The sequence below is a fragment of the Hirundo rustica genome, chromosome 12, assembly GCF_015227805.2.
Source record: "Hirundo rustica isolate bHirRus1 chromosome 12, bHirRus1.pri.v3, whole genome shotgun sequence".
Classification (NCBI taxonomy): domain Eukaryota; kingdom Metazoa; phylum Chordata; class Aves; order Passeriformes; family Hirundinidae; genus Hirundo; species Hirundo rustica.
Genome location: NC_053461.1, coordinates 15081918 through 15106356, shown reverse-complemented (window position 1 = coordinate 15106356; position 24439 = coordinate 15081918). Strand labels below are relative to the sequence as shown.

Genomic DNA, 24439 nt, shown 5'->3' with positions numbered 1-24439 from the left:
GTGTTCCTACAAGCTGACTGCCTCAGAAACTGCTCAGTCAGGCCCTAAGGACTGGTTTTTTGCTAATTTTGGATTCTTTTTTTGGCAGCAGAGTTACCCATAGTCATACTAGAAAATGCATTAGCATCGCCTGTCCCTGCCTTCAGGCTTTGAAATTAAATGTTGGGGTTTTACACCATTTAAAAACAGCACATTAGGAAGGAGAATTCAAGAGTTCTGAACTAAGATCCTTCTGAGATTGTGCAGCATTTATTCTGTTAAATGTTTGCTGAAAATTATGTATTATTTCCATTGCTATTTTTTTCTCCCTTTTCCACTATAAGTAAGATGAGCAAGTCCTCTAACTGTGAGCAGATGGCTGTGATCTTTACCCAGATGGATTGTTTGTTACAGGGATGTGTCAGGCCGATGCTGGAAGGTGTCCAGATGTTGAAGCTCCTGCTGTAGGTTGTAGACAGCCCAAGCTGTGCATCAGCTATAATAAAGACACTTGGAAAACGGAGGACATGGCCGATGGAATGCTTGTTCCAGATAAGACAGGTACAAACCCCATTAATCTGGGAAGGCATTTCGTGTTTGTACAGATCACAAAACCCTCCAAGTCAGAAAGCATTAACATAAGAAATGGTTACCTTCAGAGAAAAAAAAAAAGCTCAGAATGATTCTCAGGTGCGAGCACAGAAAATTTACTTTCTCCTGTTTGCTTTGATCGTCTCTCAAGCTCGGATAGTTGGAATTTGAGGAACTGTCAGAAAGAGGCAGAGTAAAGCTCCTGATTGCCATTCTGTGCAGCTGGCTGATGGGAATTTTGATTTGAGATATTCCTAAAATATGAAAGCACTTTCAAAACTGAAAGTGTTAAATTTTTTCATGCTCTTTTAAAGCTGCTGTTGACTTCAAAGTGCAACTTTTTAATTTATTTTCAAAATTTAAAGGTTGTTTTGGGCACTACACCTGCCTCTGCTCTTTGCCAATTTCCAGGGTATTACACTCATACTTTTCTATTTTTAGGATTTGCTTTCTGTTCTCACACTGTATTGTAAAAGCCACAGAAAATCAGCCAGTGAAACACATTTTCTTTCTAGGAGAAACTAATGTAAAGTTTAATAATGGAAAGTTGTTGAGTGCACAAAGGAAATTAACTTTCAACATTTAGCAGCTCCTTGCTGATTTGAATTCTGCTCATCTGCTGTTCCCACTACCAGTAATAACATATCTTGATATAACAGTGTGAGCTGATGGTGATGCCTGTAAAGCAGCAGCCCAAAAATAAGAAAGGTAACTTAGTATTTTAAAGCAGCTACAGGAAAGTTCCACTTTGCACTTCTACCCTGATTAGAAAGTCTGGAAAATGAAACAAATGCATAGTTTATTTTTAAAAAAAGAAAGTTAGAGGTACTTTGGAGTGAAAAAGAATCCCAAACTAACTAAAGCTGCTAATTGGAACTACCTTTAGTGATGGTGGCTACAGAGTTCTGAAAACTGGGTGTGTACTAGCCCTGTGTAAGACCACAAAGTGCCCACGTTATTTAGACTGAGCTACACAGAACTGCCCCTTCCTTCCACGATCTGCGTGCTCCAGTGCTGACCACTTCCAGCCGCTCACCTTCCCTTGCTCATTTCCCTTCCTCCCCCAAAGGCTACGGGCTGCCCGTGGCGTGCACGGAGTGCAGCGGCAGCACGGACAGCGTGAACGCGCACGCGTCCCCCAAGGACTCCGAGTGCTGCCCCGAGAGCCTAAAGACTGTGGAAAAGCCCCACCCCAATGCACTGAGCAGCAAGGAGCGCCACAGGAAGAGGGGTGCAGGCACCGGCCTTCTTCGTGCTCAGCCCTGCAACGGGATTGCCAGCGGCAAGAGGGTGGAGACAGACGGGACCCTCTACCCCAGCAACCACGACAGGATAAGGCCGGGGGGCGCGGCCGGCGCGCCACTCGCCAGCGCGCACGGTACGTCCTTCCCCGGGCTCGCCTGCGATCCCCGGGGCGCCGGCGGGGTCGGAGCACGGCCCCACGAGCTCCCCTCAGCCCTTCGACTGGCTCACAGGTGGGGTGGGTTTGAGCACAGAACAGAATCACCGAGCGCGGAGGGGTGGGAGTGCTCGGCAGGCTGAGCATCACCTAACCGCGCCGCTCCTTTGGGGTTTTGCAGGCTCTTCGCAAGCAGCAGCAAAGCCTTCAGAGCTTAACAACCTTAATTTGGTGAGAGCTTCGCCTGCAGGAGGGTCGTTAAAGCAACTGAACGTGCTTCCCGAGATATCCCCGGCACTATTGGATCTGCAGAGGGAAGCAGAGGTGGAGCAGGCTCTCCTGCCCAATGGCACCACGGCCCAGCCCCGCGACTCCGCTCACGAGCCCAGGCTACCCGGCAGATCTCTGGACTGAGAGCACAGACTGACCGCCACGTGCAAATTAACAAACACCCTATTACTTTTTTAATTTTTTTTTTTTTTTTTGCACAGAGTATATAGGCTACTTACTTCTACCTCGAATCTTGAACTGATGGCCTGGCAAAGGCAACCAACTGAGGTAAGAGAAACAAGCTTGTATGGGGAACAAACTCCTGTTCGAGCGTCACCTGATTGTACATAGTTTAAAACTTCCCTGAGAAGTATGAAGTGTTCAAAAGTCAACTTGCATATGAAGCACATAAATGCAAGGGATTATTGTGTAAAGAGAAAAGTATTTGATACAATTGTACATAAGAGTTTTCATATATAAATATATATATTAAAATATATATATATATCTTTTACAGAGGCTATTTTAATCTTTAGTGCATGGAAAACTGAGTGAAATTTTACAATTTTGGCAATATTGTTTTCAGTATCAGGTTGCTGTTAAACTTTGTGAGAGAAATAATTCTGGTGCCTTAAATGCATAAACAGAACTTCTAAAAGCCAGGCCGTTCCAAAGGGATTGTCCTCTTTTCAGTGGGAGCTTCTTACACCATGTACACTGGGACTGGGGCAATCCCAGGTGCTGGATGGATGGAGAAGTGACCAGGAACAGCCCTGTGGAGAGGGACTTGGGGGTGTTGGCAGATCAGAGGCAAGGAGTAATGAGTTCAAACTGAAAAAAGGGGAAATTTAGGTCAGATACGGAAGAAATTGAAATTCTTCCCTGTGAGGGTGGTGAGACACTGGTACAGGTTGCCAGAGAAGCTGCAGATGTCCCACCCTTGTGGATGTTCAGGCTGGATGGACCTCTGAGCCACCTGGACTAATGAAAGGTCTCCCTGCCCATGGTAGGGTGTTGGAACAAGATCATCTTTAGGGTCAGGACAGGCTGGATAGGTGGGCTGAGTCTGACAACATGAAATTTAACAAATCCAAGTGCCAGATCCTGCACTTTGGCCACAACATCTGTCTGCAGTGCTACAGCCTGGGGACGGTGTGGCTGGACAGTGCCCAGACAGAAAGGGACCTGGGGGTGCTGGTGACAGCAGCTGAAAGGAGCCAGCAGTGTGTCCAGGTGGCCAAGAAGGCCAGTGGCACCTGGCCTGTGTCAGGAATGGTGTGGCCAGCAGGAGCAGGGAGGTCATTCTTGCCCTGTACTCAGCTCTGGTGAGGCCACACCTGGAGTGCTGTGTCCAGCTCTGGCCCCTCAGTTTAGGATGGACATTGAGTGCTGTGTCCAGCTCTGTCCCCTCAGTTTAGGATGGACACTGAGTGCTGTGCCCAGCTCTGTCCCCTCAGTTCAGGATGGACATTGAGTGCTGTGTCCAGCTCTGTCCCCTCAGTTCAGGATGGACACTGAGTGCTGTGTCCAGCTCTGTCCCCTCAGTTTAGGATGGACATTGAGTGCTGTGTTCAGCTCTGTCCCCTCAGTTTAGAGTGCACATTGAGTGCTGTGTCCAGTTCTGCCCCCTCAGTTTAGAGTGGACATTTAGATGCTTGAGCGCATCCAGAGGAGTCAACGAGGCTGGTGAGGGGCTTGGAACACAAACCCTCTGAGGAAGGGCTGAGGGAGCCGGGGTTGTTCACCCTGGATCAGCTGGGGGTGGGGCTCTTCTCCCAACCAGTGACAGGACAAGAGGACACAGCCTTAAGCTGCACCAGGGGAAGTTAAGGCTGGACATTAGGAAAAAAATCTTCACAGTAAATGACTGGGCAGTGGAATTGTGTGCCCAGGGAGGTGGCGGAGTCACTGTCCCTGGACGTGTTTAAAAAAAGACTTGATGTGGCACTTAGCCATGGTTTAGATGATAAGGTGGTGTTAGGTCAAAGGTTGGACTTGATCATCTCAAAGGTCTCTTCCAGCCTAATCCTGTGATTCTGTCCCTTCCAACCCAAGACATTTTGTGATTCAATTGGGTTACTTAGTACAAATTTCCTTCCCCTTGGAAATTTATTGTACTTAACACATTTAATAACAGAGATCTTCAGTAATGTCAGATGAAATTTATAAAGATAGGATAGCAATTACATAGCAACCTGATATTTTCCTGTTGGTGGAAGAACTTAAATTCCATTATTTTTCAAACTTTATAAAAACTAATATTTGAACTGTGACTGTGTGAGACTTCAGAGTGGACCACACAGGAGGCACTAAATAACTCTTCAACAGTGCAGAGCCCCAAAACAACCAGAGGAAAAGGCTGTTTTGAAGGGAAGAAGTTGTTACCAAAATAAATAGCTTGTGCAGTAAACCAGGGGTGGTCTCATAACAGTGCCCCTCTCAAACACATCATCACAGGAGGTGTTACCTGCCGTGTGTGCTGGCACAGCACTGCGCACCACAGGCCCTTCCCCTGCCAAAGGGACCCAGCTCCACCTGTCTGAGGTGTGTGCAGTGATCCAGCCTTGCTCTGCTCAGAGTAAATAACTTGTGCCAGTGTAATGCATTTTCACACCCAAAAAACCACATCTGTTCCGGGGGGTTGAAACCATAGAGCTGTTTTGACAACAAAACTAAACTGTACTCCTAAGGGGACAGCTGTATCACTAATTCATCCAATACTTTTTCCCCCCCCTTTCAACACAATATTACACTTTGTAGTTGAACAGCCAGACTCTCAATATGAAAATATCACCTTCAAGTGAGTTATGCTGCCTTGTGTAGCAATTCTGGGCTAGTTAGAAATAACACTCGCCTCCTGAGGAAAACTGTGGATTCATGGTTGATGAGACTGCGAAATGGAAATGTCCCAAATGTTTTTATGTGGTCTTTTTAAGTTCCTCCATTAATGTGGGGGTATGAAGAAATGCCCACCTCAGTCAGACAGATCTTTTGTCACTTCTGACTTCACAATGATGCTTTTTATTTATAGAAAGGTTGCTTTCTGTTGGTACCTGTGGATGGAGGACTCCCAGTTCCTTGTGATTAGAGTTCTGCTAACATGAGGTTGCTGACTCTGGTGATGACTACTTTGGGGCAGGTTTAGCCTGGTGGGGGGAGGTGGGGGGCTTTGTTACTTTTTCCCTTAGGAACAACTCAAATACCAGTTCCACTGAGGCCGAGTCTGGGAATCCACCTTTGCCAGGACTGTGTCAGAACGAGCAGCAGAGAGAAGGGCAGAAACACTTCATGTTCACTTTAGATCCACCACTGAGGGACCTGCCCCAGTGCTGCTGCACCTGTGGGGTTTCAGGGAGTGGCTGCAGGGTTTTATTACAAGCTGGTCCTACCCAGCCTTAGCTTGAGGAGCCACCAGCTCCATTAAGGGCAGGACCTCGGGGTCAGGGAGAGCAGCAGCTGCCCCTGGATGAAGCCAGGCATAATTCAGCCAGTACCTGTCTGTCCCAGTCCCTGACTATTGACACGTTTGCACTTTGAGACAGGTGGCGAATTATGTTGAGTGCCAAGTTTATTCAAAGCAAAGGAAATGTATGTTAGAAAATTATAAACCGAGCACAGTTTTCCCTTCACTGAAGGGAAAAGTGCTCCAGAACCAGTTGGTGGAACCAGGGACACGGGGAAAGACGGGAAGGAATCAATGGGCTCGTTTTGCTGGCGGAAATGTCATCACCGGTGCGGATACAAAGCGGATTTGCCATGTTAACATTGAATATAATGTTTCTGAATAAAGTTAACTGCCTAATGTTATGACTTCCACTAAATATGTGAATTTGCTGCTTCTAAGAGGCAATGTGAAAGAGGAAGTATTACTTTTGTGTACAAATTTATTTATTTATTAGAAAATTTGGTACAATGTTGTACATTGAAAAACCTGTAAGATATTGAAGTGTCTAACAAACGGCATTGAAGTGTCTTTAATAAAGGTTCATTTATAATATTACGGCTGATTTGTTGAGAGTGAGCTTTTGGGAGTTTCAGTTGAAAATTAAATAAAATTCTAATCCATTGCTAAATCTCTTTCCTGTCTTTCATGAAAATGGAGATTAGCTGCCAAAGTGTACCTGCTCTTGAATTTGGGCCGTGAGATCCTGGGGAACAGCGTGAGGCTCTGACAGCCCGGCATGTGGATGGGGTGGAATTCGGGGCTGGATTGAAAAATACAATACAGAACTTGTAAGAAATACATTTCCAATTTATCAGCTTGCTTTAGTATCTGGCAAGTCCCCCTACCTTGGCAGTGAGAACACAAGAGATGAGAGGGGGGGGTGTGTGTGTGTGCAAGTAAAAACAGGGCCAGGACAGCACCAGACCCAGCTGCAGCTGTGAACACCTCTGGTGTTCCCCAGCCCCACCCTAGATGGAAATTCCAGAGGTTGCTTTGGAGATAAGCCTAAATTCCTGCTTTAACTAAAAATTGCAATTCAGTTTCTGTATATTTAAAAAAAAAAAAACAAAAACTATTTCCCCCTTGAAATTATCACTTTGGGTATAAAGCAGGTTGTCTGAGAATACTCAAAGCTCCTTACACATCTAGAAGTTAAATTTTTTTAAAAATGAGAGAGGTTTTAAGAGGCTGGTGCCTGCTCTGAAATTTGTTATCCTGCTTTTATTCAAGTAATGGGCCACAATTAGGTTTTTTTTTTTTAATTTTGGTAAAATTGAAATAAAGCATTACTAAAAGCAAACAGTCATAGGGCAACCCATGCAATTTTTTGGTCTATTTTTTTCTCCCCACAGTCCCAAAACTAAAAATGTCCTTTTTATCCATATTAGGCAAACTGGTGCATGCAGAACAGCTCTGGCCACCTGCTGGGGCTCTCACTTGTCTGCTGCCATTCCCAGGTGCCTCTGGCCTTTTTGTGGTACAGAGCTGCTCCACTGGCACAGAGGAAGGGGAATCCTGAGCTCTGTTCCCTCCCACCATTAGACTGGCTAAAACAATTTGGCTGCTTGGTTGGGTTTTGTTGGGGGTTTTCATTTTAATTAAAAAAAAAAAAAAAAAAAAGTGATGACAAAATCTGATTCTGCAATATTAAATAAAAACAACAACAAAAAAATGCACCATTTGGACCCAGTGACATAAAGATGATTATTTACAGCTCAAGTAATGAAATGCATCAACTGCAGTGCTAACCCCCTCACCATGTTTAAAGAGCTTCAATAGAAAATGTGATCGATTTTTGAGACAGAGTAATAAATCTCCCTCACACCCAGCCCCTAAAATTGGATGTGATACACATATATATACATATATATATAGAATGTTAGAATGTCATAAAAGAGACAGCCTCAAAGTGGCAGGAAGCACAGCTACACCAAGCCATGGTAACGAGTAGCATTACCAACCAGCCAATATGGGACTTGGCTGAATTCCCCATTTTAATTGAAGATTATTTTTAAGAATTATGTCCTTTGTTCAGTATGTTTTACTCGTCTGCCAATTAGTTTCTAAGTTTTGGCCTCTAAAAAGTCTTACTGTTCTGTCATGGATAACAGTGTAATAAAACATCCAGGCAGTGCTGTTGGCACTCTGGGAAGGGGCTCTGGTGTCACTCGTGTCCCCTGGTCAGGGCACTGACCTGGTGTGGCATTTGTTCTCCCTCTCCCTGGACTCCAAACACCTGGACATTGTCCTGATGAGGAGAACAGCCTCACAGGTAAATTACAGCACCCTAGGGCCGCACATCACCCCTGGCACGTCAGTGTGGGATGCCAGGGATGGAGCCACCAGGACAGGTGACCCCGGCTCAGTCACAGGGCCCTGTGGCACCCACTGCTCTCCCCCTGAGTGAGGAGCTTCCAGAGCCATGGTCCAGCCCAGAGCTGTGCAGGAAACCATCCCCCAGCACAGCCCCTTGGCTTTGCCTGTCCACACAAACAAAAACCCTCCACAGCTAAACCTCCCCAATCACCACTCAGCCAAGCCGGTGCTGTGAACCCGGCCCCCAGCACCAACTCTGGTGATAATTCTGAGTAATTCCAATAAGGGCTTTTCATCACACTCGTCCCCACATCATCCACACCCTGAGAACAGCACCAGGATTTTGCTCTCCCTGCCAGCAGCCCCTCGAGAGCCCTCGGGATCCACCCCTACATCAGCAGGACTCTGATGTTCTCCCTGCCTCGCCCTCCCAGGCTTCAGCACTTCCATGAAGACCAAGAGAAGGCAGAGCTCCACGTCTTTGCACAAGCACAGCTGTAAAATAATACAAGCCTGTGCTTTTTTACTGGAGAAATATGAGTGTGATTAATAAAGCTGCACTGGCTCCCACACAGGAATGCTTGCTGAGCACCTGTAGGTATAAACAGGAATATAAACTTCCACAAATACAGCTCAAATCAGAAACAAATGGATTATTGTCTTGTACAAAGAGCTCTCCCAAGCCGGAATCCTTTCAGTGCTGTTGGAGGGCAGCAGGCTGTAACTCTATCGGCCCCTTCCCCTCCCGTTACGAGGCAGGTGCCACTGAATGATGAAAACTTGCTTTATTTCAGCCTCCCCATTCAGCCCCCGAGCCAGAGCTTTCCAAAACACTTTCCCTGCAGGAGTTCTAATAATGCCTTTCGCAGCCACCGTAATTAGCTGTTTACCCCCCAAAACATTACTTTTTTGGCACAACTCTTCACACAATGACCTCACCCACTTTCCATGCAGGAAAATTTCATGTCTGGGGAACTGGATTATTGGAGGATTTACTTTTCTCCAGCGGGGAGAGCGGCTCTCAGCCCGCGGGACAGCTGCTGCCAGGGGTACGGGAGGAAGGCTCCGCTCCCAGCCTGACTCCTCCTCCGGCTCCATGGCTTCCCCGGCCTCTCCCGCGGCAGCAGCGGCCGGGCTGGCTCAGAGCAGCAGCTGCCGAGTCTTCTCGTATGTCCCCAGGAAGATGAAGCCTCCCAGGCTGATGGCTGCCATCCGTGGGACAACACCTGCGAACAAGCTGAAGGCAGAGGAAAGGCAGATTGAGAGGACGAGCGGGGAGCGGACGCAGGGGCTTCGGAAAACAAAGCCACGAAAATCTTCATCCTGCTGGTTTTTAAATCCAGCCCCACTGCTCACTGAAGGAATCTGGACTTCCCCACGCAGCACTCCTTGGGCTTGTGGGTTTTAACCCCTCTGCACACTCCTTGGGTGCAGAGGGTAAAGGCAGCAGCCATTACGGGCCTTTGGAAAGGGGAGCTCAGGCACATGGCCACAAAGAGCTGCAGACAGGCGGGAACATCCTCACCTCCACTGCTCCCACCAGCCTCTCTCCCAGCCAGGGGCTCCTCCTTGCAGAGACAGCCCTGCTCACTGCAGTGCCTCATTCCCAGCAACACACAACAGCCGTGAGGGAGCAGAAATACTCAATTGTGGCCTTCAGCCGTCAGCTGCCACCCTTTTTAGGTGCCTGATCTTCACAGCTCTTCACAATTAACAGGAAACTCGTGCAGAGCAAATTGCTTGACAAATCTAAACTCACAGTTGTTGGTTTAACAACTTCAGGCCAGTGTATCCTCCCAGAGGGTTACAGGCTTCCTTTGTGGCAAGCAAGGATTAAATGTTAGGCTCGAATCTATTTGGCTTCCCACCCCCTTCAAGATCTATTGCGCTCAGCCTGGCTGAGCTCCACAGGGATCCTGTCCTTGGCTTTCCCAATGGCTGCATGGTCCCTGCTGAGAGCCTGTCCACGGTGGGACATGCTGGAATTCCTGGTGGGACCTGGCTGCTCAGGAGCTCCCTGCTGCACAGGGGAAACCTCTGGCAGTAATGAGCTCTGCTAAGGAGCCTGGAGCACACAGGCAGATGGAAACATTTTATGGCTTTACTAGACAGCAATTGGGCCTATTACCATAATGACAGCTTTAAAACAGAGTAATTTGTACAAGGCATGTATGGACAGAGCACTGATAGGGCAAATCCTAGGGAGCAGGACACAGCATCCCTCTCCTGCCAAATTAGGGAGCCTCATTACGGGAGCAGGGGCAGACATTCGTTTCCAGAACAGCCCACTCGAGACACGGCTATTACACAAACAGGGACCCATAACTGAGTTACCCAGAAGCTGCAGCCCTGGCAACCCCTATTACTAACCATCACTTCCAAGAATCCTGGCCCTGCTTCTCCCAGTTTCCTGTTCCCACCTGCCACTCGTGGCCTCTCCAATCCATGCTGCCCCTGTGGGCTCCCTTTCTGCGTGAGGGCAGAGCTGAACAGCTGCAGGGAGGTCCCAAATCCAAAGAGCACGGCTCTGTGGCAGGTCTGATCCGCTGGGCCATGCCTTCCTCCATCAGCAGAGGAAATAAATTGGGTTTATTTCTGCTGGCCCCATCAGAAACTGCTCTGGTGGGCAGGGGTCTGCTGTCTAGCTGGATTTGGTATCTGTCTGCAGATTTCATCTGGCACTCTGCCACTCTTCAGCTCCTAACAGGAGACTAACAGGACCCCTGCAGTTACCCTTTGGATCATTGAATCATTTAGGTTGAAAAAGGACAAACCCAAAACAAGCCAGCACTACCAAGGTCACCACTAACCCGTGTCCCCAAGCACCACAGTTACACACGTTTCAAACCCTTCCAGGGATGCTGATTCCACCACTTCCCTGGGAAAGAGGGTAAGGCAGTGCGGGGCCTGGGCACAGCACAGAGGGGCCAGCGCTGAAAAAAGCACTGTGCTTGGCCACAGAACCTAGGAAGTACCCTCTGGACCAAGGATGTGGCCATACTGAGACAAAGCACTGCTTTCCTCTGGCTACGGCTCTGCACCGAGCTCTCTGTGGGCAGCTGGTGCTCTGCACAGCAGCCAGCAGGGCCTGGCTGGGGACAACAGCGTGGCTTGGGGTCAGGGGACAGCAGGGACCAGCAGGGATGCAAGGGGAAGCAGGAGGAGCAGGGCTGAGAGGAGAGGACAGAGAGCAGAGGTGAGAGGAGAGGACAGGGAGCAGGGCTGAGAGGAGAGGTCAGAGAGCAGAGGTGAGAGGAGAGGACAGGGAGCAGGGCTGAGAGGAGAGGACAGGGAGCAGAGGTGAGAGGAGAGGACAGGGAGCAGGGCTGAGAGGAGAGGACAGGGAGCAGAGGTGAGAGGAGAGGACAGGGAGCAGGGCTGAGAGGAGAGGACAGGGAGCAGGGCTGAGAGGAGAGGACAGAGAGCAGGGCTGAGAGGAGAGGACAGGGAGCAGTGGTGAGAGGAGAGGACAGGGAGCAGGGCTGAGAGGAGAGGACAGGGAGCAGGGCTGAGAGGAGAGGACAGGGAGCAGGGCTGAGAGGAGAGGACAGGGAGCAGTGGTGAGAGGAGAGGACAGGGAGCAGGGCTGAGAGGAGAGGACAGGGAGCAGGGCTGAGAGGAGAGGACAGGGAGCAGTGGTGAGAGGAGAGGACAGGGAGCAGAGGTGAGAGGAGAGGACAGAGAGCAGGGCTGAGAGGAGAGGACAGAGAGCAGGGCTGAGAGGAGAGGACAGAGAGCAGGGCTGAGAGGAGAGGACAGAGAGCAGGGCTGAGAGGAGAGGACAGAGAGCAGGGCTGAGAGGAGAGGACAGAGAGCAGGGCTGAGAGGAGAGGACAGGGAGCAGGGCTGAGAGGAGAGGACAGGGAGCAGGGCTGAGAGGAGAGGACAGAGAGCAGGGCTGAGAGGAGAGGACAGGGAGCAGTGGTGAGAGGAGAGGACAGGGAGCAGAGGTGAGAGGAGAGGACAGAGAGCAGGGCTGAGAGGAGAGGACAGGGAGCAGGGCTGAGAGGAGAGGACAGGGAGCAGGGCTGAGAGGAGAGGACAGAGAGCAGAGGTGAGAGGAGAGGACAGGGAGCAGGGCTGAGAGGAGAGGACAGGGAGCAGTGGTGAGAGGAGAGGACAGGGAGCAGGGCTGAGAGGAGAGGACACGAAGCAGGGCGAGCAAAAGCCAGACAGGGCCTAGGCCCAGCCGCAAGGCCGGGCTCAGGGCTGAGGGCTCGGGGGCGGCCTCGGGCAGCTGATAAATCACACCAATGAGCTTCAGCGAGACAGTTTATACAGGCTGTTCCATCCCACAGCTCCTCCCACGGTTTGCTCCCTCCTGACGATCAGTGGGTAGGCCGGAGAGGCTCTCCCCACAGCAGGGGTACCCTGTGCTCGGCGCTGGAGGCTTCCTCCCCCTGCTTGGCTGCCAGGCCAAATCCCCCCAGAGCCAGGACCCTTCTCTCTGCTCTCCTCCCCTCCAGAGGGCTGCCCAGCAACAGAGGCCTTCTGTGCACGTGCTGTTACTGCTGAGGCATGCGCCCTTCTGGTATTCTTCCACTGAAAAGCGAGATTCACAACCCACACTTCAACAAATAAAACTAAACTATGTGGAGGGATTACTATTTCAGAACTCAATCGGTACCTCACACGTGCCAATTCCACTCCGACCAGGAAGCTCATGGGAGGAACTGGACACCTGGTGCAATACCCCATCCCCAGCTCTACACAGGCCACCTCACCAGAGTTAACCCTCCAATAACCCTCGTGTTTCTCACCAAAACGTTGCGAAGCTTCATCCACGGCTTTCAAACGCCGCTATCTCCTCGTGTGAAAAGCCGTCAGACAAGATGCAAACTCCCTTTCCTGTGAATGGTTCCTCTGCCTCGCTGGCAAGAGCAAAGAGGTTCACAGATCCACTCAGCCCATCCCTATCCTAACCCCTGCCACAGTCCTGGCTTTCTCTGGACAGAAAGGGATGTGGAATTTCTTGGCGTGAAGCAGAGGGATTTACTAGGTGCAGACCAGGAAGCTGAGCCCTGCGCTCTGGTTTTAATAAGGTGGCAATAAGCAATGCGTCTTTCTGCCCTCAGAATTCCTCCTCTTCAAGTACGAGATTTATTAGAGGAGCCATAAATCATGTCATGTTGTAACTGGCCAAAAAAGCCCGACATTTTTATTGGTTTTGATTAATAGATTTATAATTGGCAGCAGGCATGGCAGCCTCTGCGTTTATTTTTCCCAAGACTTTCTTCCTTTTCCTCGCAGCTGACGCAGCTTGGCCTCCTTTACATGTTACTTTTTCTCCAGATCTCTTATTGTTTTGATTTCAACTGAATTGTGTTCCCTTTGGTCCTAGTCCACTGGTGCTATCTTTGGGCAGAGTTTAATTCTGGGTTGTTTAGAAAAGGGCACTGCTGAAACACCCTGGAAAGAACACAATCATACAGTTCTACTTTCTGCTGCTGCCTGGGGGATGGGGGAGGTTTCCTCAGTCAAATCCATGCCTCTTCACACCCTTCACACTAGCAGCAGACATGGCCTCACTTCTCCCAGTCCCTTTCAAAACATGCTTTAAGAGTCCACCAAGCCCTGCAGGACCCAAAACTCATCCAGTGCCGCATCACCTTGTCCCCTGTGAGAGGCAAACCTGACACAGCCCATCCCTGAGAGCTGCCGGGGGGCACAGCTGGATGCCTTCCTGGAATCAGTGTTCAGGAACTTCCTGCAATTTGTTTTGAATTATTTCCCACATGTGTAGAAAGAGGGCTGAACTTTTATTAGCTGGGCAAGCAGAGATCAGATGTTCGGAGAAAGCTGTCCCCTGCAAAGCCGCGTTGAGCGCAGTGCTTCGGGCAGCAAAGGTTACAACAGCGCCCTGAAGGACTGAGAGGGTTAAAAACCCAGGGAAAAGCCCCAAGCTTCCAAAAATCCCTCCATTTCTCTTCCAGGCCAAAGGCAGGTGAGACATGAGCCCTACTGAGGGAAGCACAGGCTGAACTTCATGGCTGGAGAGGTTAAGACACATATTCACGTTCAGAGGCCAACCACTGGTATAAGAATCACACTCAAAGAGGACAAGGTGGTGTAACTGAAGCAGTGTCAGTAAAAATCAGTAATAGTTTTGACACCTCAAAATGTTCTAGAAACACAAGTTGGACTCTGTGCTCCAACACTGCTCTAAGGTCAGGAGAGCAATTCTCTGTCTCAGGACTGGACAAAGTGAGGCACTTAAGGGACTGGATGGACATCACCTCAGACTTCCATAGGTGGTCAGAGGAAAGCCCAGAACATTTCTACACTCTGGCTACAGCAGGAAAGCCCTGGAGAGCTGCTCTGTGGCTGCTCAGGTCTACTCTTTGTACTCAAGCCTGGCTCAGAAAACTTGCACTTTTGCAATGGGTTCCACACTGCAAAACTCCAGGGGCATGTGCTCAAGGCCAGACCTCAGAGGAGACCCAAAGCACACGGCTCCCTCCCTCTGCTTCAGCTGCTCCACACTGCTGGCACCACACTGGCATTGTCTGCTCACACTGCACTTCACTTCACTGCAAGAATGGGGAAATGAAAGAACAGAGGAGACCTTGCTGGTGCTATCAAATCTGCAAGAAATTGCCAGGAGGAAAAACTGCCCATTAAGGGGCTTGTGGGTCCTATGCTGACCTTCCCTAGCACCTCAGAAGAGGGGATTCACACCCCTCAAATGAAACTGCTGTCTTCACTGCACGAGATGTGCCTGAATTTAAATGCATACAAATCACAAACGCACACGTTCACAGGGAAAAGTTCATCATGGGTTATGAACACAAAGCCACCCTCACCTCTGACACCTGGAGCTGGGTTGACATGTTGGATATACTCCCAACAATGCCCCTTTCTGTGCTCCTCCCTGGACACTGCCCCAGCCAAGCTAAGGTGAGGACACTCAACCTCCCCAAGGGACTTGTTCTTGGCTACCCCACTGTCTCTCCCTGCCCAGGTGTAGAGCAATCAAAAGGCTTTTCTGTATGTGAATATAAACAGATTCCATCCTCTCACACCCCCTAAAACACACAGACAACACAACCCCTGAGGTGCAGGCTGAGGTGTCCTTACCCTGACAGGCCTTGTGTCCTCCAGATGCCACCAAGGGCAGCCAGAACATTCCCGCTGGCGTTGCTGGAACCAGCCTGCAGCACAGAGAGAGAGAGATTGGAAACTGCTGGCAGAGGTTTAGTTATTTACTGAGCTCCTGTCCCTGGCTAGTGCTACATGCCAGGAATTACAGACATCCTGATGACCTTCTTATCCCAGGCACAGGCAAAAGCTCCTCGTCTCCAGGAATGAAAAAAAGGGTGGAAAGTGAAACAGAGGCACAGAAGAACAAAACAATCAAGGTCACAGAGGTGATTAGCTCAGAATTGGGCACCCAGCCCCTTCTGCACTACACTCAGCTCTACATCCAGCAGCTGATACTGCAGTAAGACCTTAATAAAAATGCACTCTCAAAGCATCATTTATTACTTTGCTGCTCCTTTAGATTTAAAAGAACTAAAAACCCCCGAGTAGCACACTGCACATGAAAACTGTCTTGAGTGCAGAACAGAGGACAAAGAGCAGCACTAGAGACACTTAAATCCAGTGTGTGACCTAGCTAATGTGAAATGACTAATATAAACTGAATGGTCTCAAAGTACCCTCATTTCTTTACCTGGTTGCTCAGGAGAGAAGCAGAGATAAATGAAACCCAATTTTTACAGGTTTATCACTGGCACTGTCCAAAGACAAAGAAGCTGCAGCAGCCACAACCCAGCAATGACAGCTGAGCACAGATGTGACTCAGCTGGGGAGGTGCATGTTAGCAACAAGAAACACCCCAAATTGAGAGATGTGAGCAACAAGGTAAAAAATAACCCACAGAAGCTCCAGAATGCCCATCCTTCACCAACAACTCTTTCCAGGGCTGGGAAAGGCTTTAGGAACCACGTGCTGAGGTGGCTTAGCTCGGTGGCTGTCAGCTCTGCCCTGGGCCACTGAGATGATGATGGGAACACCAGAGTCACTAGCAATTTCTAAACTTATTACACTTACTGATCTTATAAGCAATCCTCCTTCTGCCACGGTTGGCAGATGTTGGCCATCACAATCTCTATAGTTTAAAATTTTACAACAGAAAATCCAGTATCAAGCCCTCCTCAAAAAAGACATATGCACACTGAATTATCAAAACAGGGGAATAAATCCCTGATGGGCAGTTTAACTTTGGGTGTCTGACTCCGCAAGACTTTCCTCCTAAAGACACTGCATGAGACTCTGAAAGCTGTGAGCACAAGCCCAAGTCTGTTTCAGACAGCTCCTTTGGGAAAGGACCAGAGAGGCAATCAAGGAAAGGAACACAACAATTTCATTAGTTCTGCATGCAGCGCCTGTTCACATCTACTCCTGCCTTCTAGGACAGAAGCAGAAATGATTATTAATAGGTGCTGGATTTCATTCTGTAACAACCCTACAGAAACCCTGGAATACCCAGGCCATTCACTGGCCTGTCTGGGGACCTCCTTCCCTCTTACCTTTGCCAACATAATTCTTGTCTTTGCTACGTCGAGCGGCGTGGTGACTGCAGCTGCAAATCCACCTGAGAAAATTAAAATACCAAGCACAAGTGAGACATTGTTGTGTGAATATGAATGCCACACTGCCTGTAATTCCCAGGGCTGTGGTCAACACTGCTCTGTTATTAATGCCTACAGCACGTTCCCTCACGTCAGAGCCCAGGTACGTCTGTCCAAGGTCTGTACATAGATGTTTTGTTACTGAGTATTGACTTTAGAAAACAGCTCTCTGTTGCTTAACTGTAAATCCAAACATCCCCAGGGACATTACATCTTTTTGTTCTGGACTCTGTACATACATGAACATAGGAAGCTCGTAAGGAAAACAGATTCCACTTCCAACATCTACAGCAAGTTTGGAAGGAAAAAGCTGCTTACCCATTTGCAGAGATGGGAAAATTAACCAGTCACACCGTGTTCTGCCTAGAGAATTAAAGTCTGACCATTTAAATGGTAGAAAAATAGAAACCTGCTCCGTATCTGAAACACATATGCTTGGGCGACGCTCTAGATACACACAGACTGCATCTGGGACTGTTTCAAGGAAAAAAGACAAGTCAGTGTTTGGGATGGAGCTCATCTCCAACAGATTAAATCAGCTCCACTTTGGATAACAGCAATGTGAAGATGCCCAAGGGTCTTAGGAAACTGTCAGAAATCTGCTGCCCCAAGTGCCATCTTACCCTCAGGGGCATCTTTATTCTCTACTCCCTCCCAAACTTCACCCTTGGAGCTCATAACTGTCACTTGCCACAGCCAGCTCAGCTGTGACTTTCCTCCTGAAAGCCAGAAATCTTCAACGTATCCATCTGCATGTCTCACCCCCAAACATGTGTGTGTGTCTGGCTCTGTGATTTAACCCTGTGACTACAGCCTGGCCTCTTGTGCTATCTAGCGACCAGCTCTGCTGCTTTTCCTCCCAGGATTTTATTCCTTTTGCCTTATTTCCCCATCCTAAAATCAATTCTAATCTTTCCCTCATCTGTTCAAAATATTTCAAGAGAGTAATTCATGCCGAGGAAGAGCCAAAGCGAAGGAAACTTCTAAAATGCAGGAGCAGCAGTAAGTGAAGAATGAAAGGGGAAGAAAGGGGGGGGGGGGAAAGAGAGCAAGAGAGGTGTTCTGAAATCTTTCTTCTTCCTCCTAATTTTTTCTTTTCTCTGGAGCTTGTATGAATCCTGTATCAGCTACAGCTGGGAACAAAGTGAGTCCAAAGACTGAAGCCTACACAGTACCCAGGGAATAAGCTAAAAATAATCTATTTTCTGTTCCAAGTTTCATGGAATGTAGAAAAATTGATCTCTCTTTTCTTGGGGTGGGAGAAGGGAAAAAGCATTTCTTCTAAAATCTGTGAAGTAATGAAATAAAACATTTTTTCCCTGCTGGCTGGAGTTTTTACCTGCATCTCTCTCTCTCAGCCACCTTAACTTGAACGTATTAAACCCCTGTTTTACGACAGAGGAGGCTGGGCCAGCTGGCATCCTACTTGACTTCTTACAGTTAATTAAGGAATGTCCCAGGACAGTTCAGGAGATGCAGTAAGGCACATCTGCAGTCCCCTGGATCTCAAACAAGAATAGCAGGAAAGTGGAGTTAGTGAACAGCCCCAAATGCCTGGCTTTAGGAGCAGCTTCCACTCCCCTAAGGTTGGCCCACATGGTTCATTCTGCCGGAAGCTTTCTAGCAGTGATACCTCACTAAAAAGCAGAAAAATGGGCTGTATTCAAGAATTCAAAGCAGAAACTATGAGCAAGTTAAACTAAATTCCAGTCCGTTCTTGGACTTTTTTTAAGGTCAGAAAATCTTTTTATTGTGAGCCAGTTTTTGCGTAAGTGACCAAAAGGCTTTGAGAGAATGCTCTGGATAGAAACTTTGGTACTCATGTCAGCAATGTATTTTTAGAATGGTAAAAATAATCTCCATGGAAAATAGTGGCTTTACATGTCTGGATGTAGAAGCCCTTCCTTTGCCCGCAGACCAAGCTAAAATTAAACAGTGAACCACACGGCTGTCAGGCCTGTATCACACAAAAAAATCTCAAAGCATCACCCAGCTCTGATGGAAACACTTTAGTCAGACCAACTTATGTCCCTTATCAGATCCCTGTAACTTTTTCTGTGCATTTATTCCTGAGAGTTTCTAATTGGCAGCAGCTTCAGTCTTGGCTGATAGAGTGGTCAGAACAAACACAATTTATCCTGACATGATGTTCCCAAATTCTTATCTGAAAAGTTTAATCAAGGCTGATTGGTTTTCATTTTTTCCCCAGCTGACATCTGGATCTTCCCTACTCTTTCTTTATTAACATTTCAATGTTTCTTTTTCCATCACTGAGAAGTATTTGGTACGATTTTACCAATCAATTCAGAATGGCAACAGCAACAATAAAATGCTTCATAAGCACAACAAGCAGCAGGATAGCGGCTAAATTAAAAGCAAGTTTGTATATGCTTGACAAAAACATGAGATTAAAGCTAGCATTTGTTGGGGATTGCTTTTTATTGAAGGCAGAGTGTCTGACAAAATGAATGTTCTCCAGCCTTAACTCTAAATGTCCAAGATAATTTTAGAGTTACCTCTTAAAGCATAGTATACAGGTATCCAGGAAGAGGATAAAGGAACTTAAAACTTGACTGCTTCCAATCACCAGATTGATACAACAGACACAAACTGTTAAAGCCAGTCTATTCATCAAAAATAGGAGGGTTGTACACTGCACTAATACACAATAGGGCCCAACAAATCTTTAAATCACCCACTTATTTAATAATCATTCACTTCCCGCCGTCACTGAACTCACCGAGAGCTGCCACACGAGGCTGGAGGCTGCTCCACTAATCAGCAACCAGGAAAAACATCAGAGTATCAGGTGGACAAGAAAGGCCCAGACACATCGAGCCTCCCACTCCTAAATCATCCTGGTTTCTCTGCAGAGCTGATGGAGGAAAAGGCACCTTTGCAGGCAGCCTGTGTCCAGGCTCACTCACTTGGAGAAGGCTCTTTTTTCCCTTGCCCTAGACAGAGCTGGGGATGACTTGGGCTCAGCAGGTAGGCTTAAAGATGGATTTTCACATGGGAGAAGGCTCTTGGCTCATTAGTACTTCTAGCAGAGTGACAAATTCCTCTACTGGGAAAATAAACCTTCACGCAGTAGTGGAAAATTCATCACCCATCTCCCAAGAAGTTACAATGGTCACTGTATATTCACACATCACCTGAGCAGCCAAATTTTACCAAGTCAGGGTGTTAAACAGAAAATTCCCCTGCTACTCACACTTTCCCAGTGACCAGTCCTTGATGGAAGTGCTGCTGACAGACATCCATCTGCAGAGAATGATTTACCTTTGTTTGCCAATAAGAATAAAAAGACTTGAGGACTTAAAATATTCCCCTAGGTTGCTGCAAGTATTTTCTATTATTGTACCTGTCATACACAAATAAAAGCACCAGAACTGAGTGAAATACTTTACCTGGGAACAATACATAACCCCAGGTCCTTGGAGCCTGCAGAATTTGCTGCTACAGGAAAATGTTACAGAGGTAGTTAGACACAAACCTCAAATAAGATCCTAAGAAGGAAGACAAGTTCTTTGGTTTTGGCATCCTGCTTTTTTGTACCATCTTAACTTCTCCTCACCTTTTCTCAAGGGTCCAGGGAATCCTTCTGGCCACTACAGGGGTTCTTCCTGATTCTGAGCTCCTGTCATGTGGCCAGACCCCTGCTCTCCTGCAATACCAGCCCTGTTCTGTAGGTCAATCTCATTTCAAGACACAGGAATTTGTTTCTTGTTGGAATTAGGCCATCTTAGGAAAAGAAAAAAAAAAGTTCAGGTCAAATTGTACTATTGGCTTTCTTCATTATTATTTTCTGTACTGACACCTGGAGATTACCCAGGACCATATTTTTTGTTAATAAACAGGGTTTTTTCACTTTCGCTCCGGTATTCATTTCCCTTATTGGCAAAAAAGGATTATTGGAGCACTTCTCATTAGAGAAAATGTTCACTCCACAGCATTTTTTCCTGAAATTTGTTTGGAAAACAAGATACAGGTTGAACAACTGAGTAGCTCAGGTCCAACACTAAAAGTCATAGCATCCTCTTACACTGACTGATTTCCAAGTTCACAAATGGTCTTTTTCAGAACTCTTAAATCAGTAAGTTCTTATTTGAACTTTTATTTTATTGGTATCAAGTTAAATTTTTTAAGAGGAAGTTTATTCTGGTTCTTTATCACTGTGGGAACGACACCTGCCTATAGCAGAGCAAAGTGATCCGAGAACCTCTTTGGATTTCAGCAGAAATACCAAGACAAAGCACTGCTCCCTCCAGAGGTTTAACCAATTCAGGATTAAGAGCGTGTTCCAAGCAGACTCTGCAGGGAAATCTTGAGACCTACTCAAAAATTTATTCAGAGCTATAGAGTTAAAGAGGCTTTTAGGCACAGTGTATAATCTTGTCAGAGCCGATTAGATGAAAACAAAAGTGATGGGAAATCCTCCCTATTAATGTGCAAAAAGCTCTTGTTAGTGCATTAGGACTCACTGGACTTGCACCTCCATTCTTGGTGACTTTGTCACCACAGAGCATTAATTATTAATGTTAAGCCACACTTTTTCTTCATGGCAGTGAGAAAGAAGGCATCTTAACGGGGGCAATTTTCAGTCACATTAAATGGACGTTCAGGTTCTTTTACAAGCTGGGGATCACCTCCCTGCTCCAGGGCAGTACTTTTCTTTTCCAACAGCTAATACCCAATGGCAAGATTTCCTTGCCACTGTGCCACTTGCATGGAGAACACAGGAAATCCACGCAGAAGCTCTCCTGGGACAGCCTGCCTTGGTACACTGCAGGGCTGGGGTGGTCCAGCCAGGCAGTCTAAGTCCAGAGAAGACTTGAGTAAACCAGAATCATGCCTGTATGGGGACACGCTTCCCTCCTCTGCCTCCCTGCCCTGCCCAGATCTGGGGTGGTGTCCAAACAGTTCAGACACGAGGCAAGGTTTGGTTCAAACACAACCTCAGGCTTAAAATCTCATTTAGATCTACCCTTGGGTTCCTCCCCACCAGCTGCTCAGGTGTCACCTTTTCTCACTCCCCAAATACTCCAAACATCTCCATTAAGACACCAATGATGATGATAAAGCTGGACAAGGCCTTGAGGGATTAAATTATTAACAGATGAGTCAGAGAGGATTCCAAATCTCTAATACTTATGTTCATGCCTATTACATTTCCAGAAAAAGCCCATGGATCACACACAGCCATCTTACATACGAGGGCTGAAACTGCTGCCATTTCACAGGCACTGGGGATGGAATTCAACGGATTGTTGCTCTTGGTTCTGTCTTCACCAAATAGTTATAACCGACTCATACAGACACACACGTGTGTGTGTGTGCCATAAAGGGAAGCTAAACAGGACTTTTCTTTCAGTTTCTTTCAGCTTATTACCCTGCCCCTCAGGACCTCTAACATATTTTTAGAAAGGATTGAATTCAAGCAAAGAACGCAGGAGAAAAGCCCGTCTGTGTGATTTCACCATCCCACCACCACCGTGGTGGCATTTGACAGCGTATCTGTGTGCAAAGGTTGTTTTTTGGACAACGTTCTCCTTTTAAGGTTTATAACACAATGATTTTAAATAACTGCTATGCACACATCCATCTTGAGGTTTTAAGTTTTTTGTTTTGGGATGGAAAAGAAAGGGTTTGGTCCTTTCTTCCCTCATCTGAAGCTACATGTAGGTAGTTAATTTTTAACTCTGGAATCCATTGTTCAGAATGCAGGTAATTATTTCTCCACTGCCTCCCCTCAGCAAGAAGGCTAAATATTTTCAGTGAAATAGAATGGGTGCAGTACCAGAATAGACCAGTATCAGAACCAGCTTGTTGCATATCTCAGAGGGAGGCAATGGAGACAGAGGGAAAGGTTCTCTTTATCAACTCAAAAGAACTCAACCTCCTGAGCTTTGAAGCAAGTCCTCAAAGGACACATGAGAAAGAAGATTACAATACTGCTGGTGAAAAGGAAATAACAGGGAGACAAAGAACAGAGAAGGAAAACCAGGCTGGAAGGAAGGGTAGCCCAGAGAATATTTATCCTCCCAATTACAACAGGATCTACACAAAATAAGACCCCAGCTCTGCAAAGATTTGTGCTTGGGGAATAGAGCCAAGGAAGGCAACCAGGTGAAGTGTTTCATCTACCACCACAAGGACCTGGGTGTCTCAGTGCTGCTCCAGGACCTGGTGCCTCCTCCAACACGAAGTGTTGGTGTCCCCAGCGTGTGCCAAAGGACAGTGAGCACAGGTCCATGCACAGCTGTGCCTCTGGAAGCTCCTTCTGCAGGATTTCTGCTAGAAAAGGAGCAGACACTGCTGAACATCTATTAAACAGTAGCAAGTCCAAGCACAACTGGTCAGAATCAGGATATACAGAGAAGGAACTGGAGGCACTGGGCTAAATTTCCAACTGAGGCACCAAATTTGACCTCAGGAAATTACTCTGCAAGGCTTTGGGTAAATCAGATAACCTTTCCAGCTCTCTTAACATGCCTGAACACAGTTTTTTATCAATCTAACTGTAAAGAAATCAGCAGTGGTAAATTAATGATCCTCATCACACCTGCAGACATACAGATTGCATTTTAAAGCATTTTTAGTCTGTTAGCTTGATTTGTTTCAAAACAAAAATGAACAATCTGCTTCATTCACTCTTATTTTGTTAGCCCTGATTAATGAATCCAGTGTAAAATCCAACAGCAGGATCTTACACAGAATTAAAACTCCCTTCCCATCAACGTAAACAGAAAAAATACAGCTGGACAAGACTACAAGAGGTCACCTAAAACATTCCCTCGGCCCCAAAATGGAATCAGTTCTACCTAAACCATTCCCTCACTGCTCACACACCTGATTTACTTCACCCTGTGCAGCTACAGCCACGCTGCCTCCCTCAGCTGTGCAGTTTCAGTGCCCTTCAAAATGAAGCCTCAGTCTCTGCTGGAATTCTGCTGCTATTAATACTTCATTTCCCCCTAACAGAATTTATTTTTAAAAAATTGCATACAATGTAATGGCTCTGATTTTGTAAGTTATCAAAGAACAAGCTTTGCTTTTGATAATCTCTATTTCAAGCAATGCTATAATTTCTCTTTAAACAGGATTTCTTTTTGCCACATATTCTGTTACTGTGTTGGAATCTCAAAATGTATTTTAGCTCCTTGGGGAAAAAAGCTCTGGCTATCCATCCCCTTAATATTAATCTGTTTTTTCTATTAAGGCAGTTGAATCTCTCCTCCCTCAAACTTGTCAGCTATACTGATGAGTCATTATTAGATTTTTTTTTCCCCTCTTTTTGTTTTCTTGGAAACAAGTACAGTAGGCTAAAATCAAGCAAGAAGCCTACTGAAGAATTCAATTAACTACTGGCTTGTTTGGTAATAAATAGTGCAGTATTGTATTCTGCCACTCTTTATTCTTGTTGTAGCGTCTGGAGATTGCCCAGATGTTTCATCCTCTGGGGTTTTTTTTTGCTGCAGAAGGCTTTTGCCTCCAGGCTGAGCAGTGCTGGCCCTCTGCTCTCCTGCCTCCAGTTAATCTACGTGGCTGTCAGAGCTGTCACAGGAATGGTGAATCACGGCCTCTGCAATCACTTCAGCCCCTGGGGAAGTGCTCGGAGCCAACAGCTGCACAAACCCCCACCCAAACTAAGTTTCTCCTGGATGAGGATTTTACAAATCAACTTTGAAATAATCACAAAGCCTGACTGACAGGCCCACGGTTTTTAAATAACAGAAATTTGTCAAAAACAAATTGGTTGTCTTTCAAACAGACACCCTGGTTAAGTCTTTTTTTTTTTCCTTC

At 47.0% G+C, this 24439-nt stretch overlaps 2 protein-coding genes across 4 annotated transcripts in view; one reads left to right on the top strand and one right to left on the bottom strand.

Annotated features, from left to right (window-relative positions):
* The window catches only part of LRIG1 (leucine rich repeats and immunoglobulin like domains 1), a 92904-nt gene extending 86592 nt beyond the window's left edge, over positions 1 to 6312 (top strand). The window contains 3 exon segments of the mRNA XM_040075978.2: positions 394 to 540; positions 1640 to 1948; positions 2151 to 6312. Of these exon segments, the coding sequence (XP_039931912.1) occupies positions 394 to 540; positions 1640 to 1948; positions 2151 to 2383 (689 nt within the window). The 3' untranslated portion in view covers positions 2384 to 6312.
* A 2458-nt stretch (positions 6313 to 8770) lies between these two features.
* SLC25A26 (solute carrier family 25 member 26) overlaps positions 8771 to 24439 on the bottom strand; it is an 86373-nt gene continuing 70704 nt past the window's right edge. For all 3 annotated transcript variants that reach the window (XM_040075974.2, XM_040075977.1, XM_040075976.2), the window contains 3 exons: positions 16532 to 16596; positions 15078 to 15151; positions 8771 to 9237 (listed from right to left, as the gene is read on the bottom strand). In XM_040075974.2, coding sequence (XP_039931908.1) covers positions 9141 to 9237; positions 15078 to 15151; positions 16532 to 16596 — 236 coding nt within the window. In that variant the 3' untranslated portion in view covers positions 8771 to 9140. The remainder of the gene's footprint in view (positions 9238 to 15077; positions 15152 to 16531; positions 16597 to 24439) is intronic.